Raw genomic sequence first — 18,295 nt, 5'->3', positions numbered from 1 at the left:
TCTCAAGGTAACAACAAAAGTAAATTAAATTATTTTCAGTAACATACGGAAGATTTTAGTGATTTTGATTTCGTTAATTGACATTTGTTGGTGACCGTACTCTTTGACCATTTTACACGTAAAATACATATTTCTGTAACCTCTGAACCATACACGAAAGAACATCTTTAAGCCACCAAATACTCAACTTATTGCCAATAAAAAGCCCAAAATTCAATTCGAAATCGAGTCAAACGAGCCCTTATGGGCCATTTACGTAATAAACCTAATCCAAACCAATTTTATTCGCAACAACAGTACGAAGATTATCGTAAAAACCTTTGACTTACGATAAATGTACTGAATATGGTCGGAATATTGGCAAAACCACGCAAGCTTTGTTATTGTTAAACTTTAGAGATTATGTTATGTATATCATTTTTATCACGGTTCATAATCGGGAGATACATGTGAAAATAGCTTCAGGAGTATTGCCATAACAGTAATTAATATATACTATATTTAATGTTTAATACGAGTTTTAAAAATGCGTATCTATGTCCTTTTTCAAGCTCTAAATTATCAATGAACCAAATTTCATTTATTTAGGTTTAGTAGTTTTATGCATTCCTTTAATACAAAACAGACCCACAAACAAAAGAACAGATCATAAATTGGACTGAATATATTATGCCAAAATATAAGAGATTATGATGATGAAGATATGAACTATCGTACAGAGTGTTGTGGGATATGAGTGAAACCATGGGGATTAGCTAGTATAATATAGACGCTCGGGGCTAGTTTAGCGCTTTCTGTCCATTTCCGCAGCCAGCCAATTTCCCGATGTCCCCTATGTCCGGCTAAACTCAAAGCAAGAGAGAACCGTTTACTGACTATTAGGTTATTTAATAAATAAAATATTTCAGTCGCCCGTGGTTATGTGAAAGCCACTTGAATCGATCTATGGTCATAAGTTCCTCCGTGTTTCGAAGTGTCCCAGCTGTTATTTGAACATATTAGGCAATAATTACAGGTAGTATAGAAGCCAGAAATTCTGACATCCAGACTTAACAAGGGATATGGTGTCCGGATAACAATGTTGAAGAAGCCAGATAAATAGGCAGTAGTGGCATAAAAACACTGGTCCTCAGCTGCATTCGTTAAGACTGGAAACCGACCCCAACATAGTTGAAAAAAAACCGGCCAAGTGCGAGTCGGACTCGCACACGAAGGGTTCCGTACCATTATTTATAAAATGAACAAAACAATCACGTTTGTTGTATGGGAGCCCCACAAAATATTTATTTAATTCTAATATAGTTTTTTATTTAATTCTAAACGTGAAAATTTTAGCTCTCTACCTGTCACGGTTCATAAGATACAGCCTAGTGACAGACGGACGGACGGACGGACAGAGGAGTTAAAACAATAGGGTCCCGTTTTACCCTTTGGGTACGGGACCCTAAAAAGGTTAGAAACTCGTGAAATATCGATCGAACCCTTGTTTTTCGTGAAGTTAAAGTAAGTAAACCTCTTTTTTGTGAACAATCTGCCTCAAGGGACACGATAGACTTTTTGCAGCCCTTCCTAAGTTCAAGACAGTTTTTGTATAATGTCTGGTGCGAAGGATAACGGGCTTAGATTAATTAAGCTGCTTTATATTTAAGATCCGATTATAAGTTTTATTGTTGTTCGATATTATTCAATGTTGTTCTTTGTGGTTCGTTTTTGAGCCAATCTGCACTATGGATTCCTCGTCATGGCCTACGGATATATGAATAAGTACTGTTGCGCGACATTTTTATAATTCTAGTATTGGTGGAACTACTAACCAACAAATGAATAATATATGTATATCATTGTGTATTATGTAACTTTCGATACATAGTAGTTCAAATAATAGCCATCACTTATAGAAGCAAAAATAAATATAAAGGCCAAGCATGAAGAATTATTAATTTACTAGCTTCCGCCAGCGGCTTCGCCCGCGTGGTGTGTTGATAAAAAGTAGCCTATGTGTTAATCCAGGGTATCACCTATCTACATAGCAAATTTCAATCAAATCGGTCCAGCCATTTTTGCGTGATTGAATAACAAACATACGTCCATACATTCTCACAAACTTTCACATTTATAATATAAGTAGGATATTGTTGTGGCTCAACTTCAAAAAAATAAAAATTTTCTATCCATTCAAATCCTATATTGTTCACATAAATTGCTCGACAGATGGAAGAAAGAATTCATTAATAAAATTAATCTTGAAATTCCCTCTACCGGTATTATAATCGGATTATATTTTAAAAACTCGTTTAGTATTTTCCTACAGCAATGTAATTCACAATTCCATATTCAAAATGAAAAGATATAAATGAAGAATGAAAAAGAAAGTCAACCAGTCTTTTTTATTTGAATTCCAATTATGAAAAATATATCGTTCCTATTCTTTTAAACTTCTTGTTAGTGCTGTTCTCAATATTCTGTCTCTTACTAGAGATAGGACTTTGAGACTACAAGTATGGGGCTAATGTTTGTTCGATTCCAGGTCAGGCAAGTACCAATGCAACTTTTCTAAGCTTGTATGTACTTTCTAAGTATATCCTGGACACCAATGACTGTGTTTCGGATGGCACGTTAAACTGTAGGTCCCGGCTGTCATTGAGCATCCTTGGCAGTCGTTACGGGTAGTCAGAAGCCAGTAAGTCTGGCACCAGTCTAACCAAGGGGTTGCCCGGGTAACTGGGTTGAGGGGGTCAGTTAAGGCAGTGGCTCCTTGGCCACTGGTACTCAGCTATATCCGGTTAGACTGGAACCGACCCCAACATAGTTGGGAAAGGCTTTGAGGACGAAGTATAGGGAAAATTACCTGATACGTAGAATATTGGGAAGGGAAAAGAAAAAGTACAGATTATATTCGTATTTTGAAAACATCTCTTTTCTTCCGTACTCTTTTGATTCAGTCTTACAGTTACCCAATTAATTATTCCGAGTCAGTTTGTCGTGATTGAAACAACACAAATAGTTAGTTAAAACAGCGGCATGCTTAATCAAAGTCGTGAAATCCGGACCCGTTGCAGTACCAGCTAGCGACCGCCCAAATGCCGGGACCAGCTAATTACGAAGATATTTGTGCTTATTAGGTACTGGATGTGTTAAATTTTGACTTATCACTCAGACCGGGGGAAACTTCTTCCCGTGAGAGTGTAGCTTCCTAACAGTAAAAGAGAGAGGAGGAACATAGGTAAAACAAAAACAATCAAATATTTCTTGTTTATATATTATTAGAACCTATACATTTTCACCCTGATAATGTTAATTTCCAATTATAATAACCAGTAGGGCAGTACGTATCAAACATAGTTTTTATTTTCATTTCTTTACGTTACTCTTTCTTTCGTTAACGAAACCTTCAGAATGACGTCGTGGATAATGCAAAACATAATATGGAAAGGAATGAATAGGTCACCTTCAAGGAGTTTCAAAAGAAAAAACTACATAAGGCAGGCCTTCCCAAGCTAAGGGTATAAAAGTAATGAAAACTGCCGCCCATACCGTCCTTTCAAAAGGATATTATGCGAAACTGAACGACAGATACAATCCGATAGCTTGGACTAGTCAACCAACTGGATACGACATTGCCGCGCTTGGTAAAGGCACGTCTGAGGAAGGTCCGAGACCGTTCACAATCATGAGTCTAGTTTAGTAAGCTAAGTTGGTATCACTATTTGTTGTGTTGCCTCATCCCCCTTGTAAGTTCGCTGACTTTTTTGCATAGATATTATAGTGAGTTACTACCACGTTGTTCTATCTGTCGTAAGCGCAGCTACTGGATGCGAGGTCTAATTATGTTCTGCGCGTTTAGCTGATCTCTTTATATAAAAACAGCCGCCGTGGCCGATAGTTGGCTAGGAGGAGATCATCATCATTGAATGGCAAGTCCACTTTGTCACATGCTCCAATTACGATGCTAACACAAGATCAAAAATTCAGCTCCGAAAATATCAGTATCTAGATATTAAATTCCTTTCTGAATACGTATCTACGCGTCCGTTGGACAACTTTATATCCTACGTTTGTATTTATGTTTGAAAACATATTTCTTGAATTTTCTGTTGTTACCTTCTATTCGTAGATGGTAACTTTTCTACCTAGAGGATTAAATTGGGTTAGATAACAAAGTTGGACACTTATTTGTCTGTATTTTCGTGCCTATTTCGATAGCTATAATAAAATGATTAAAGTTCGATGTGTTTTCCCAAGTCACTGCCATTTTCAGTTAATTCGATTTGACAGGCTTAAAAACTAGAAACAATTTCATAAACCCATTTAATACTATTTTTACTATTGACGGATATGCTTCACATACATGACCATTTGTTTCGAAAGTATGTTTAGAATTTACAATAGCAAACTGAACAAACAAAACAGTCCAATAATATTTTGTCTTCAATTCATTTGTTGCTGTATTTCATACAAAAGTACATTTTATTCAATTCATTCCGCTTGGAAAACTGCGAAAATTTCTAAAACCGTTCAACAACGAAAATATTTTTCAAACTGAAAAGATGCGCGAGTGAAATTGTTGTTTTAGAAAAATTGCGGAGACCGGTTCGTTCAGGAGTAAAACCTATTTCTACCGGTATTCTTAAATTGAGCCTTTTATGTTTTTCACTCACGAAAGAATCTTACCTAATCTCATTTCATGGTACCTAATACGACCTCGTTTTAGGGTTCTCCAAGCCAACTGTATAATGTGTCCGTACACCTCGGTATCTATATACTATTAGGTATATTTGTAACAGGACTTTTTTCTTTCAGCCATTACGTATCTCATTGTGTCACTAGTAGATCAATAGTCGACTGCTAATTTGACTTTAGTAGACCTATTATTAAATGCCTAGTCTAGTGTCCAATCAAATTTAGATCAAAAATTTACCTACAATAAGCAAGATACGGAACCGACGACGAAACCACTCATGAAAACGTAAACGTCATGTGTTTTAACACCACTTGAACACTTACAAAGAACCCTTTCGTATGTGAAAATATCAAAATAAATCTCTGTGGTAAGCTTACTTTGTAAACTTGGTGCCTACAAACGTCTTTTGTAACGTAATAATAGAAAGATTTTAGGAAAAAACCTTGTCTTGAAAACGCGATACTACGCCCAGAATTACAGTTTCGGAGGATAGCTATGGGGGTGGGATTGTTCAAAAGAGTTACCGCGGACCTGGTTGGCGAACAATAGGCTCCAGAAGGAACATGGTGAGCTTTAGTCAGTAAGAGTCTGAAACTCCCTCACATTGCACCCACAGGAGGAGTCATTCGATGACTTCCCACCAAAAAAAGCGAGATAAGACGTATTCTTAGTTTTCTGCTTTCTTACTAATTAGGTACCTACATAAGTACAACCCGTACCGATAAAGAATGGGATTAGAAATCGCGACAGCTGTATTTACCTCTCGCTCATACACTATAGCACATGAGCGAGAGTTGAATACAGCTGTCGCGATTTCTAATCCCATTCTTTATCGGCACGGGTAGTACATACATCATCATCAACATTATTATCATATCAGCCTTCAACTACTGAACGTAGGCCTGATGAGAAGAAAAATCCTACCTAAATATATTCTGTAGATTGTAGCTTATCTAGTTCTTCTCTATATCCTCAATATAGACAAACACGAGCGCACTGAATTTGATTGAAGCGGATATTTGGCGTTCCGGCGCCGTTCACCAGGCGGCGCTAGCATCGCTCCAGTTTACTTTTATTTTTTATTTCTTTTTATTCTTTCATCCGATTAAAATCCAATAACTGTGTCTGTCCACTAAGCTGGAGTGGCCGCTTTTGTTTCTAACGGAAATTCTATTTTTAAATCGTATTCGTAGTTATTGCAGTTTATTTTGTGCGTGTAGCAACAAATCGGCCTTTTGTTCTAGAATGTTTGTACCACGGCTAAAGTATGCTTTACTGCCTAATTACTTCTGACTTTTGTTACCAATCAGAGCGCACATCGCGTTTCCGGTTGGTTTTTGTTATGGTTTGGTAAGTTCGGTAAGGTTATCAATTTAAGAAAATGTGGTTATAATAATTATAATACAATTTATCTCTCGTTTAGAGTCCTATGAAAGTTTATAATTTCTCCTAGGATTTTTCCGATAACACATGCATCTACCTGTACCTTTACAATATAGGTAGGTACTTCTACGCATATACCTAGCTATATTTGTGTGTGTAAGTTTCTAAGCATGTGTGCGTGTGTGTAATCACAGATCCCATCAATTTATCTACAAAGCGAGGCGATTAAAGTAATGCTCCCTTTTTGACCCATGATGAATGGGAAACGGAGGTCTCTGTAGGTCTGGATTAACGAGATTATTATCCATTTGTGTAGGTACACACCTACGTTTTGCAGGATTCGGCAGGGTTCTGAATGTAGTAGGGTATTTACGTGGTATTAACTCACCTAGTTGCTTGCATAGTCAAATTCATAACTTCATTGAACTATATAGATCTGTTACTCTGTATGTTAGATCCTTTTATTTTATACGGGCAACACTGCTGCCACCGTGATGACAACCCTATGAAGATTTTGACAGATGGAGCGCGCGTTTTCTTCGTTGACTGATAAACTATGTTTCTTACGATTGCTATTAAAAATTGTGTTTTAAAAGTGAATACAAGAAGTTATTGTGATACTAATTGACGTTTTATTTCTGATGAAGGCTAGGAGATCATACCCTAGCTTATATGTATGCAATAGGTACCTACATGTGAAAACGCAAGCTATTTTCACGTCAAACTGTATACTTACTTCTTTAGTTTCTATAAATTAAAAATGAAATCAAATATTTTATCAAAACGATAAATGAAAGTGACTTAGTCAACTATTAAATTCTATAGGTAGGTACTAATAATAAAGAGGAAACGATTGTTTGTCTGTACCCTAGCTAGAGGCTCCGAAACTACTGAACAGTTGGAAAGCTACTCTATCCCTCAGTAACAGAGGTTAGGTATGTTAACTGGGTAGAGGGTGAAGTTCCCCCGGGACGCGGGTGAAACCGCGGCGAAACTACTGGTGATGTACGTTATTACATAAGTGTAGGTAGGTAGGAACATACCTACTGCAAGATGTGATCACAAGGAGGACTTAAATACATTACTTGTAATAGCTACTTCAAGATAATCGTCGCGCAGTTTTACCTATGTAACGTATCGCCTGTTATATTACCTGAGGTAAATAGGTCCAATTATATTATGAAAAAATATCCTGAGTTGAAACACCCTAAGAAATTCGATCGACCCGCCATCTATCTACCATTTCGTAAGTTATTTATTCGTGAGTAAACATTGTGTTATACCTACATTTTAATATTCAGGTTGGGTATCAAAAGGAACACCTAGAATTATATTTACAACAAACTCACGTGCAAACTCAACTCATAATGCAACTTCGTTTTAAGGAAAATGTATTTCAGAGACATCTGTTCATTAATGTACGAACTAAGAACTCTCCAAATTTTTTGTTAATGTGTATCTAGTTGAAGATAGATGGCAGCACTAGCGAGTATTTTGTTTATTATGTTCTTATAATGTTTCCTTCTGAGTTCTAAAGAAGATTCTAGAAAAGAATATATGTACATACTTACTTACATCTTTCTTTAGTTATAGTAAATGTAGTAGTTCATATATTACATAATTTGTAGCACACCTAGAAGCCGTGCCGTCCCAAAACTACTAGATGGAACGAATAGAGTGACGAAAAACAAGAACGAATAGAATGAAGGAAAAGAAAAATAAGCAAACTTGAACACCATGTGGGCATAGACATCGGGAAAAAGGGACAGCAACAGCTGAACTAAATTAGATAAACTTTCATGTAAAGGAAGTAAGTATTTATTACTTACATTGCATTCTTAGGTAAAATTGCATTGCTGTGCTAATCAGTAATTCCCATGCTCACAACACATTATTCCTCTGATTACTTATTTAAGCATTATAAAAATTTCAATTGATTCTTCAGATGTTCTGTCACCCAACCAATTTTTTCACTATCGTAAGAAGGAAGGAGCCTTGTAGGCGCTTGCTTCAAAAATGTGATCAGCGAATAATGATGAAAAAGAAGTATAAAGGACCTCTACAAAAGTTGGGACAATCCACAATTATACATTAATACAAGATCCACATTAATACAAGAGAAAGCTGGATGTAATGTAGTTTGTTCTAGATTTTTTATTTCATTGTTGAAAACAAGTAAAAAAACATTTAAAATATAATACTAATCTCATGCGGCACAAGAGTCAGGATAATAATATGAAACAATTACTATATCGGGTATATTTCTTTTTAATTAGGCAGTACTTTCAAAAGTTCCTTTGCCAGAAAATTTAAGTTAATCCGTCTATTTGCATTCAATTATCGAAAGCACCAGTAGTCACTATGTGCATCTCATTCTAGCACCATTTTGCATCCTCCAAATGACTTTTGGAAAAAAGAGATAGTCATCGCATAAGTCGATTCGAATCTACACGCTGTAGATATAGAATAGGTTGCGACTGTGACGGTATTTCTATAAATGTCAAAATAACTCTCTCGATGCCAAGTGACTATTGTTGTTTTTATAATGTTATTTCGTTTATTTTCTAAAATGCATCGAGATTGAGTATTCCGCGTTCGCGATTATTTATTGTCGACACGTAAAATACCACGCAATGTGCTTGCCCTACGCGATTTAGAGATATATCTTTACTCTTGAAAATGTCAAATTGTTTTTTAGTGTTTTGTATGTATTTTTATTTCAAAACGCGGTTATAACTCTTGCATATAGTGTAAATGAGTGTTGTGTCTGTATATGAAATGATTTTAGAGTTAATTATATGTGTTAATGTTGTAATATTGCTCAGTGAAGTGTGTTGGTGAGGTTAGTTTTTCTTCCCGCTATTATGAGGTCCCTGTTCACATATCCTGGCTGCGGTTCGGTGAGTAATAGCGAGTAAGTTTTCTATGGGAGGATTTCTAAAAGAAACGCTGAGCAAAGATCTACAATAATAGTATCTAGTTATAAAAAGTGTGAACTTTGTTAAGCTTACAAAATTGACACAGATGTCTAGAACTTGGTCTCTGAGAGACATTTGTGCATGAAAATGGCTAATAGATACACTTTTAACAAATTTTAACACTAATAAATACTTGTACAATGTCTTCTGGAACTTATTTTGTCTACAAAGCATGAAATGATACTTTAAAAACTTTGTTATTGTTTAGTCAATTAACTCTTGCAAAGGAATGAACAAATACTCAAAAAGATTGCCTCAAAAGCAAAAGCCTTGAATACTACTTAAAACTTTTGAGTAAAAGTTTGGTTGTTCTCTTAACATTATTTGACTATCAGGTAAGTAAGAAATATTACTGGTCTATAAAATTATGTTTTATGAATAGACATACTTCTAAGTATGTTACTTAGGATGAATGTATGTTTGTATTGGTATTCTCATAGTATATACAAACAAATCTTTAGAAGTCGCACAAGTACGCAACTCGTATTTTATTTTAGAAATAAAGGACGGCATAAATATAATTTTACAAAGCTTTTAAAGAATGGGTTCGAATCCCATGCATAAGACATTATCAGCCATGACCAGTAAATACAAAAAAAGGAGTTTTGAGCCATTGGTATGTATTTACTGGTAATATTGGGTTCGATTCCCAAATACTAATTGTTAATAGTATAATTGCAAAAGCAACGCCGTCTGGCTTTTAAGGTAAAACTGCTGAACTGATTTAACTGAAATTGTGTACACATGAATAAGAACAAAGGCTTATCTATATCCAGGAGCATAGTGTGTTCAGGACTCGGGCAGAACCGGATCAGTTGGTTCCCCTTATAATGTATGTTTGTTTAAAATTACAAGTTCCTCGTATTGAGAAACCTGGGCAATGATGTGGAGTTTTAATAACAAGTGCCAATACTTACAGTATAAGCCTTTATTGCAATGTAACAATTTACTTTGGGTTCGAGTCTCAATACTTTAAAGTAGTATACGTTTTTTTATTGCAAAGCTTAACATATAGTTTGGGTTCGATCCCCAATACTTTTAACTGCCTATTACAATCAAGAATGATTTCGTTTTTCTAAGTGAACATCATGGCATTGATGAAAATGATTCAAGAATATGCGGGTTCGACTCCTAACATATTACAGACTTTTATAAATATGCTCTTTTGGGCATACAATGAAAGACTATAGGTTCGAATCCTATAGCAAAAAAAAGAAAATATCAACAATTGGCTGTGGGTTCGACTCCCATTTAGCTGACAGTGATTTAAAGTAGTTATGTGACTAAAAGAGTATTTACTGCAAATATGTGCTTAAAAATAAAGCAATTGTGTCTTATAAGTAAAATAGATGTCTGAAGTGTTTTAATGTTATAGCTGGATATATTGGTATGGGTTCGATTCCCATTTAGAAATAAAATACTTGTAACAGAGAGGAGAGTACTATTTAATAATGTTAAATAGGTTCGAGCCCTATTTACATTTAATTATTATGCAAATCATATTATTTTGATGATGCAGGTTCGATTCCTGCTAAATCATAAATAAGAATTATGGTGTTCGAATGGATAATAATAATAAGTGGTGACTATTATAATTAATTTGTACCCTGTAGGGTTCAATTCCCTATCACAGTCATGGTATTCGATGTGAGCCAAGATAATTTGACTAAAACATTTCTAAAGAAGAAAGGACTGTGACCTAACTTTAGTTAAATTTCCAAGCATTTCTTCCTCTTCTTGAATATTTGTTGGTTATTGAAATTTTCACCTTAGTTAACTAGCCATATTCACGTACAAAGTATGAGTATATTCATCTGTGTTTAGACGTTTAGATCTCCTCCATTTTTTTAAATCTTTGATGAAAAATATTATTTCAATAACCATGGTCCCATTACTTCTTTAAACTTTTAAAAACTTTGAATCGATTTTTATATAAATTCGCGAATATTTTAAACTTGTTAACTTATTTACGTATTTATTTAGATTGTAAAGATTTTGTTGTGAACTGTTTTTTTATTAAAATAAAGACAACAAAAAAAATATTAAAAATAAAAGTAGATGATTCCAAATAAAGATTATGGACGGTTTGGTGTACTTATTTACCTGTCCTTACTTCCCTTCCTATCTAACTTACTCCTGTATCTTTAAGACTACTTTAATTCTGTGCATGTTCTCTTGACAAAACCATCAAATTAATGAGAATGTCAAGACAGCATGAACAGAGATCAAATTAAATAAATGCATATAAAACAAACAAGGTGTTTTATTATTTCCAAGGTATACTAAATATTCTGGTTTTGCTCACAGTGCCAGCTCAATTTATTTCTGGGAGGACAGGCGCCGGCCAGCTAATACTCAACGGTTTTACATTCTATTTGAAAAATAACCAAACCCAGGGCAAGAAGCAGTGGTATTGTTCCGCAAGAGACACCCAGGGCTGCCGTGTTGACGTCATCACATACAAGGGTGTAGACGGTATAGATTATATATCAATATTCCGTGGACGACATATACACGAACCTCCCCGTTTGCGGAAATGTCGCGACGGCAGATGTATTAGAGATTATAAGTATAGATAAAAATTAAATTTTTACACATTTTTTTTTATTATATTTTATTTTACAAAAAAATGTGATATACTTACTTATAAATGAAATTCAAGCAATCGTTTTTATTTTCTGTTTACTTACAATGTTTTAGAAAAAGATAATGAAATGTAAATGTAGATCTAAATGACTAATTTTAAATATGTTTTCTGTTTATTTCTGTGCAAAATTGTGCAAATTGATTCACCGTTTCACAGGTGAATTATAAGTAGCTGTGCGTTATCATTGCGATTTTTATTATTCCCAAGGTATACTAAATATTCTGTTTTGCTCACAGTGCCAGCTCAATTTATTCCTGGGAGGACAGGCGCCGGCCTGCTAATACTCAACGGTTTCACATTCTATATGAAAAATCACCAAGCCCATGGCAAGAAGCAGTGGTACTGTTCCTCAAGAGACGTCCATGGCTGCCGTGCTGACGTCATCACATACAAGGGTGTAGACGGTAGAGATTATATATCAATATTCCGTGGACGACATATACACGAACCTCCCCGTTTGCGGCAATGTCACGACGGCAGATATATTAGAGATAAAAATTGCTTGAATAAACTATCACTGTAGTGATCTTCATTTTAATTTTTACACATTTTTTTTTATTATATTTTATTTTATAAAAAATTGTGATGTACTTAATTTGTAATGACGTGTTTTTCTAACGCATGTTTCTGATGTAGGGACCTGCTAGCTCGTAGATAAACATTAATATGTGACTATTTTAGGAAATACAGTATTCTGGTAAACATGTGTTGGTTTTATTGACCCGCCTTATAACTGTGTATGTGATTAGCGTAGATAAATATTTACTCGACAGAATTGCCAATATATTGTAAAATAGACGAATCGTTTTAAAAAGAATTACAAGAATGTATAATTTGTCTACTTTCAAGAACAATAATTATTGCTATTGAAATGATGTCCTTAAATGAAACTCAAGCAATCGTTGTTATTTTCTGTTTACTTACAATGTTTTAGAAAAAAATAATGAAATGTAAATATAGATCTATATTATTAATTTTAAATATGTTTTCTGTTTATTTTTGTGCAAATTGATTCACCGTTTCACAGGTGAATTATAAGTAGCTGTGCGTTATCATTGCGATTTTTTGCATAGCATTGCATTTGATAACATCAACATGCGACTGTTTTGGTTCACACACACTTTAACCCATCAAACTTTAGCATAGGTACCTATCATTAGTACTCTTCTCCATTAGAAAAATCTAGCACAGAAATAAGCTCTAATACAAATATTGTTCTGGTAATAAGACATAAGGTTTTTTCAGGTATTTACTACCTCCCGTCACACAGAACTGGCAGCATGGTGTTGATTTACAACGACAACAAATATTGGATCAATAATAGATACCAGAATACCATTAACTGGACCTGTAGGGACCGCAAGCGGCTTGGGTGCAACAGCTGCGTGCAAACGACCATCGAGGGAAGGTATGTCAAACATAAGGGATTTCACAATCATGAGGACAATTATACTAAGTATAACTTCAACGATTGATGTTCAGAACTACTTTGGCCAGTTATAACTTCTGTTGAGGGACAGTGGTCTGAATAAATATTTTTCCAATCATTTATAATGGAAATCTCATTGGAACAAAAGTGCCTCGTTTCTTAGTAGCGTCTTGTTCTTATGCCAGTTTGTGCTTGGTGATGTCGAAAGTAAGATCTTGAATATGAGATGTTCATGGTAAATTCCAAATAAAATCCGATTATTTAATCTATGAACGACATAACTTACGTTTCTGTTTTCCCGCTTAAAAATTGAAAAATATTGAAAGACCAATCACAGGCGTGGTGCGCGCGCAGTGTATTTATGTACGTGCTTCTGATTTTGGCGCGCAAACAAACTTATCTTGACAGACTGGTCTCAGTAGTTTCACACGTAATATTGCATTTCTTGTAGTTAAATAATTAATAGAGAATATTTATTGAAGAAATTGTTCTTAAAATAAGTATGCATAGTTTATAGAATTGCACTATAATAATAATTAAAGCTAGGACCTATTAATGCTGTTACTTTGAAGCGCGATATATAATTATTGCTTGTATGGGATTTCTTGGTATCATTGTTGTATTTACCTTATAGTTTAAGTATGTGTGGCGTGAGAGCTCATTTTTATAGCATTATTTAATTCAATATTTTAAGTGTTTATAAATAACGCCACCTAGTGGCATATAGATGCAATGAGTAATTTGTTAGTTCGTTTTATACAATAAGAGATGGCGTTAGTAGTGCGAATAAAGTAAGATTGTTCAAGTGAGCGTTTACCGTATAATATCTTATAATGTATTTGACATTTTGAAATAGCTTCAACATCACATATGTCTATGCTATCCATTATAGTTCGGCCATTCAGAGAATGCGTTCCTGACACGTCGCGATTGAACTGACGACGTAACTTTGCAATGGCGTTGCAGTTACGATAAAAATATTTTTGCTGGTTGTTTACCGTTTTAACAATTGAGGAGCATTAAAACAACATTATTATATCAATAATCAATGAATGTTATTACGTCGTCAGTTCAATCGCGACGTGTCAGGAACGCATTCTCTGAATGGCCGAACTATAGACGAATACTGAATATACATGTATGTAATAAGAAGTACTTATTTGAAAAACTATTACTTAAACTTAACTAGTCATAATGGGTTTTCCTTCTTGATGAAAATGTGTGCCAAATCGTTATTTAAAATTAATGTTATATATAAATCGATTGAATTGTGATTTTTATTACTTATCTTTTATTAAGTTGGTACACCTTCCAGTAAGTTCTTGGTTTATATTTAATTTTATTAGGTTGGTACTTAAGTAGGTACGTGATTATTTATTTTGGGTAATTTAAATCAGATTATTTAATTCGAGCTGATTCTTGTTATTCATGTTCTGTAAAATATGTTTTTATTTTAAATCTGACATTCTGACGAATAATGAATTCTTAAAAGACGGCAATCATTCCAACGTGATGGCGAATTGATCTTTTATTTTTTAACAGTTTTGTTATTATAAATTAAGTCTGTAGGTTTTGTATGTGTCTACCACGATATATCATAGTGTCATTTGATTTGTAAAATAAAAATTATATGCTGGAACAAGCGTTCATATAATTTTAATTCATTTAAAAACATTTTCAGTAGGTTATATTTTCACCTTTAAGAAACCTCTGTGAAATAAATTCTCTAAACCAAACTATGTTTATACACGTATATATGTATAACCCAATATCCACTATTCCTGACAATTAGGTAACATATGCAAAAAAAATAATGTTTTAATTCACCACTTACAGCGACTTTCATCAAAACGAACACGGGTGCTACGTTAATTTTGTACGATCAGCATTTTTTTACTAACGATAATGGGAAAGTCAAAGACAAGAAAAGCCGGACGAGTAGAGCTGGAACTCGGTGGAGGTGCACGAGAAGGAGGGCGGTCAAATGTCCAGCTATTGTCATGGAGAAAGAAGGTCGCATTGTCAGAACTAAGTTGGATCACAATCATGAACCTGTTAATTATTATTGCAAAGACGGAATTTATTTTAAGGTTTAGACTCTAGTAGGTTTTAAGTATTATTTTAATATAAGTATAGAACCGTCTACATATATGCATAGGTATAATGAATATTATACATATGTCACATTTTGATAAAAATGAAGGAGTAGGTTCGGGCTACCCGTAGATCTCTGGTCATTCTCGTATTTCATTAAATTCTTTTTATCTTATTTGCTTTTATCTTTCATGATTTCTTGAGTTCCTATCTCCATTATTCTTCAAAAGTTGTTTTTTTTATAGCCACCTTTGAAGGAAACCTTCCTGAAAGAACCTTCAATCAAAATTCCCATTTTTAGTTCCTTTGTTATCTCCCTTAATACCTGAACATCTATTTATATTCTTCCTTGTTCTTCTTCATCCAGCTTCCCTGTATATTTCCCCATCCTACCATGTAATGGAGTTAACCTTCTTCGTAATGCCACTTCCAGCAAACTTCATACTTACAAACAATGGCACGAAACTCCTGATGTACAAGCAACATACTTTTCGAAAAGATTCAATGACTAGAAACGGTCGCCGTTGGAGGTGCTGCAAAAGAAATACTGCTCAATGTACCGCTTTCGTTATCATAAATGATGGAGTCATCGTCAGGTATAGAGAGAACCATAACCATGGACCTCCTCAGTACTATCAAGCTCACGGATTTTATTATAAGGTTTAGATAACATTGATGATAGCGTTGTTGTGTTTCAAAGTTTAGTCCTGTTAAGAAGACAATAACTGTTAGTTTTGACATAAACCTTATGCCATGTGTTCTATTTTTTGGAATTATATAGCAACTTAACGTGAATTGATTCTTAAGTTATACAGATTGAGATATAGTTAATATATATCCGTTCGTCTGTTGAAACACCGGCTCCCGGTATAAACATATTTTCGCCGCAACTGTTGACATACCGGGAGCCGGCATGGTTGAGTGTGTTCTCTTTATCGCTCTCAAACACGTCATTGTATATACTTTATCCTTTCTAACACGTTACAAATGCCTAAAGAAGAAACAGGATAGCAAGACAAGCCAAAATCTCGTGCAACTTTAGTGACAAAAATTTAAACAAGAGTCAGTTGAAACGCCGCGATCGCTTAAGTGACTACTCATTTTTTGTATGGGTGAAAAATTGTGTTTAGTTTGAAGACATTAGCTGAATATTAGAAAAAACGATGGAAGGGTAAGTAATTATTGATTATAAATACTAATTATGTAATAGTTCTATTAATTTTCACTAAAAATCGGTCTGTATCTATCAGCATGTTCAATGTCGAACACGCGACGACGATTTTATTGTCGTCATATTTCAACCAAAAATGGATGAAAAGGCAAGTTGATGTTAGATCTAAGTCGTAAAATTAATTCGTTTTGATATAATTTATAGGTAGCATTATATTTCTTTCAGAAACATGAAAATATGTAGTGAAATATATAGTACATACTCTCATACCGGGAGCCGGTTACGTCAACAGCATACGTTTGACATTTATAGGCAGCCATGTTTTTTGTGTTTTTGGGATGCTTTCTAAGTATGGATATGCCTCAGGAATGTTTTTGTATGCATTAAAATTTTAATTTATTTTTATTTTTGCACTTTTTTTCATGATCGTTTTTGTATTAAAATAATTTTTTTTACAGCTCGACCAGTGGGACATTTTCCGGCTCAATATGACTTTCTGGCCGGAAAAAAACATGAACGCCAGCGCAGATTTTGCGTTGTATGTAAAAAAAGAACCACTGCATATTGTAGGCAGTGCAACGTTCCGCTGTGCGTGTTCACCTGCTTTGAGCCACATCACACTTAACATCACATAAACACTATACCTATACGTACAGCTACTCGGGAACACACGGGGTCACAATTTTTTACCTATGCAATGTGTAACATATTAAAGTGCTTAACCCCTATATACCTCAATTAGATAAAAATATTTTGAATGTACGTTAGTAAAAAAACAAACTACTCATGAGAACCATACCTTGAAAATATGTTATACAAAAAGTCGTATCCATACTTTTACATCCTCTCAGGTGAACAATTCCGTCCAAAATGAACCATTTTTTACTACTTTTATCAACTTACATCTTGAAATATTTCTTTGAACTATATTGTTTTGTTGATTTATTTTGATGCGTTAACGAATCTATCTTAATCTTAGAAAATGTCTAAAAGCACCGTTAGTTGCAATATTTTTTCAAAAAAAAAAGTTTTTAGGCCGGTATGTTTTTTTTTTTTCTATGTATGTACATCGATTACTCCGAGGTTTATAGACCGATTTACGTGATTCTTTTTTTGTTCGACTCGGAATAGCTGCCAGTTGGTCCCATAGTCATCAGGTCAGGATCTGGTGATGGAAACCCTGAGAAATCGAGGGCAACCTTCGAAAGTTGTAGGCATACATAGGGTAAAAACTTGATACTCAGGTGTACGCCTAAAAGCACTATTCAACAGTGAAGATTTGGAGCTGACCTGATGATGGAGACCAGAGAGGGCCGAGGGAACTCGACAACTAAATATGTAAACTACCTCGTGTTTGGGCTTAAATTATTTGTATTGATAAGACCTTTGCAACAGTGAAGGTTTGGAGCTAACCTGATGACGGAGACCAGAGAAAGTCGAGGGAACTCGACAACTGAATATGTAAAATACCTCGTATTTGGACTTATATTCTTTGTATTGATGAGAACTTCCCACTTATATGGATAGTGACAACTATTCGTATCACTGAAAAGCTGTAAATAAAAATCTTTTTTACAAAAAAATTAAACCGACTTCCCAAAACACTAAAAAGCAAAAAAATATACTAATTTTAGGTGCCTAGAAGTCGGTGGCAAAATTAACTTAGTAACATCCATTAGACACCGACTTCTAGGCCGATGCACCTAAAATTAATATATTTTTTTGCTTTATAGTGTTTTGAGAAGTCGGTTTAATTTTTTTTGACTATATTAAGAACATGTGTTGTGTAAAAAAAAATATGTATGGTGGCTCTTGAAGTTTGAGTTGTATTTTATACCTAATGTGATAAGTTGTAAATAAAATATTTTATTAACTTACAAATATTGTTGTAATTAAAATTTTAACCGAAACT

General features: G+C 34.4%; 1 protein-coding gene across 2 annotated transcripts; it reads left to right on the top strand.

Annotated features, from left to right (window-relative positions):
* The first annotated feature begins 7,623 nt into the window (after positions 1 to 7,623).
* Positions 7,624 to 13,616, top strand: LOC124634744. 2 transcript variants are annotated; one of them, XM_047170405.1, is made up of 4 exons: positions 7,624 to 7,874; positions 11,350 to 11,517; positions 11,926 to 12,084; positions 12,935 to 13,616. In XM_047170405.1, coding segments are annotated over exons 1-4 (558 nt in total). In that variant the 5' UTR covers positions 7,624 to 7,873; the 3' UTR covers positions 13,165 to 13,616. The 2 variants fall into 2 exon arrangements, 1 of the variants encoding a protein (XP_047026361.1); XR_006984903.1 differs by lacking the exons at positions 7,624 to 7,874; positions 11,926 to 12,084; positions 12,935 to 13,616 and adding an exon at positions 8,383 to 8,964 and having other exon boundaries at positions 11,350 to 11,873.
* Positions 13,617 to 18,295: the final 4,679 nt, after the last annotated feature.

The sequence above is a fragment of the Helicoverpa zea genome, chromosome 11, assembly GCF_022581195.2.
Source record: "Helicoverpa zea isolate HzStark_Cry1AcR chromosome 11, ilHelZeax1.1, whole genome shotgun sequence".
Classification (NCBI taxonomy): Eukaryota; Metazoa; Arthropoda; class Insecta; order Lepidoptera; family Noctuidae; genus Helicoverpa; species Helicoverpa zea.
Note: the sequence above shows the minus strand (reverse complement) of the source record. Positions and strands in the feature narration are given on the sequence as shown.

Coding starts and splice junctions, on each gene's coding strand:
- LOC124634744 (XM_047170405.1), top strand. Junction 11,518..11,925: donor CACATACAAGGGTGTAGACG/GTATAGATTATA, acceptor TTTTGCTCACAG/TGCCAGCTCAATTTATTCCT. Junction 12,085..12,934: donor TGACGTCATCACATACAAGG/GTGTAGACGGTA, acceptor AGGTTTTTTCAG/GTATTTACTACCTCCCGTCA.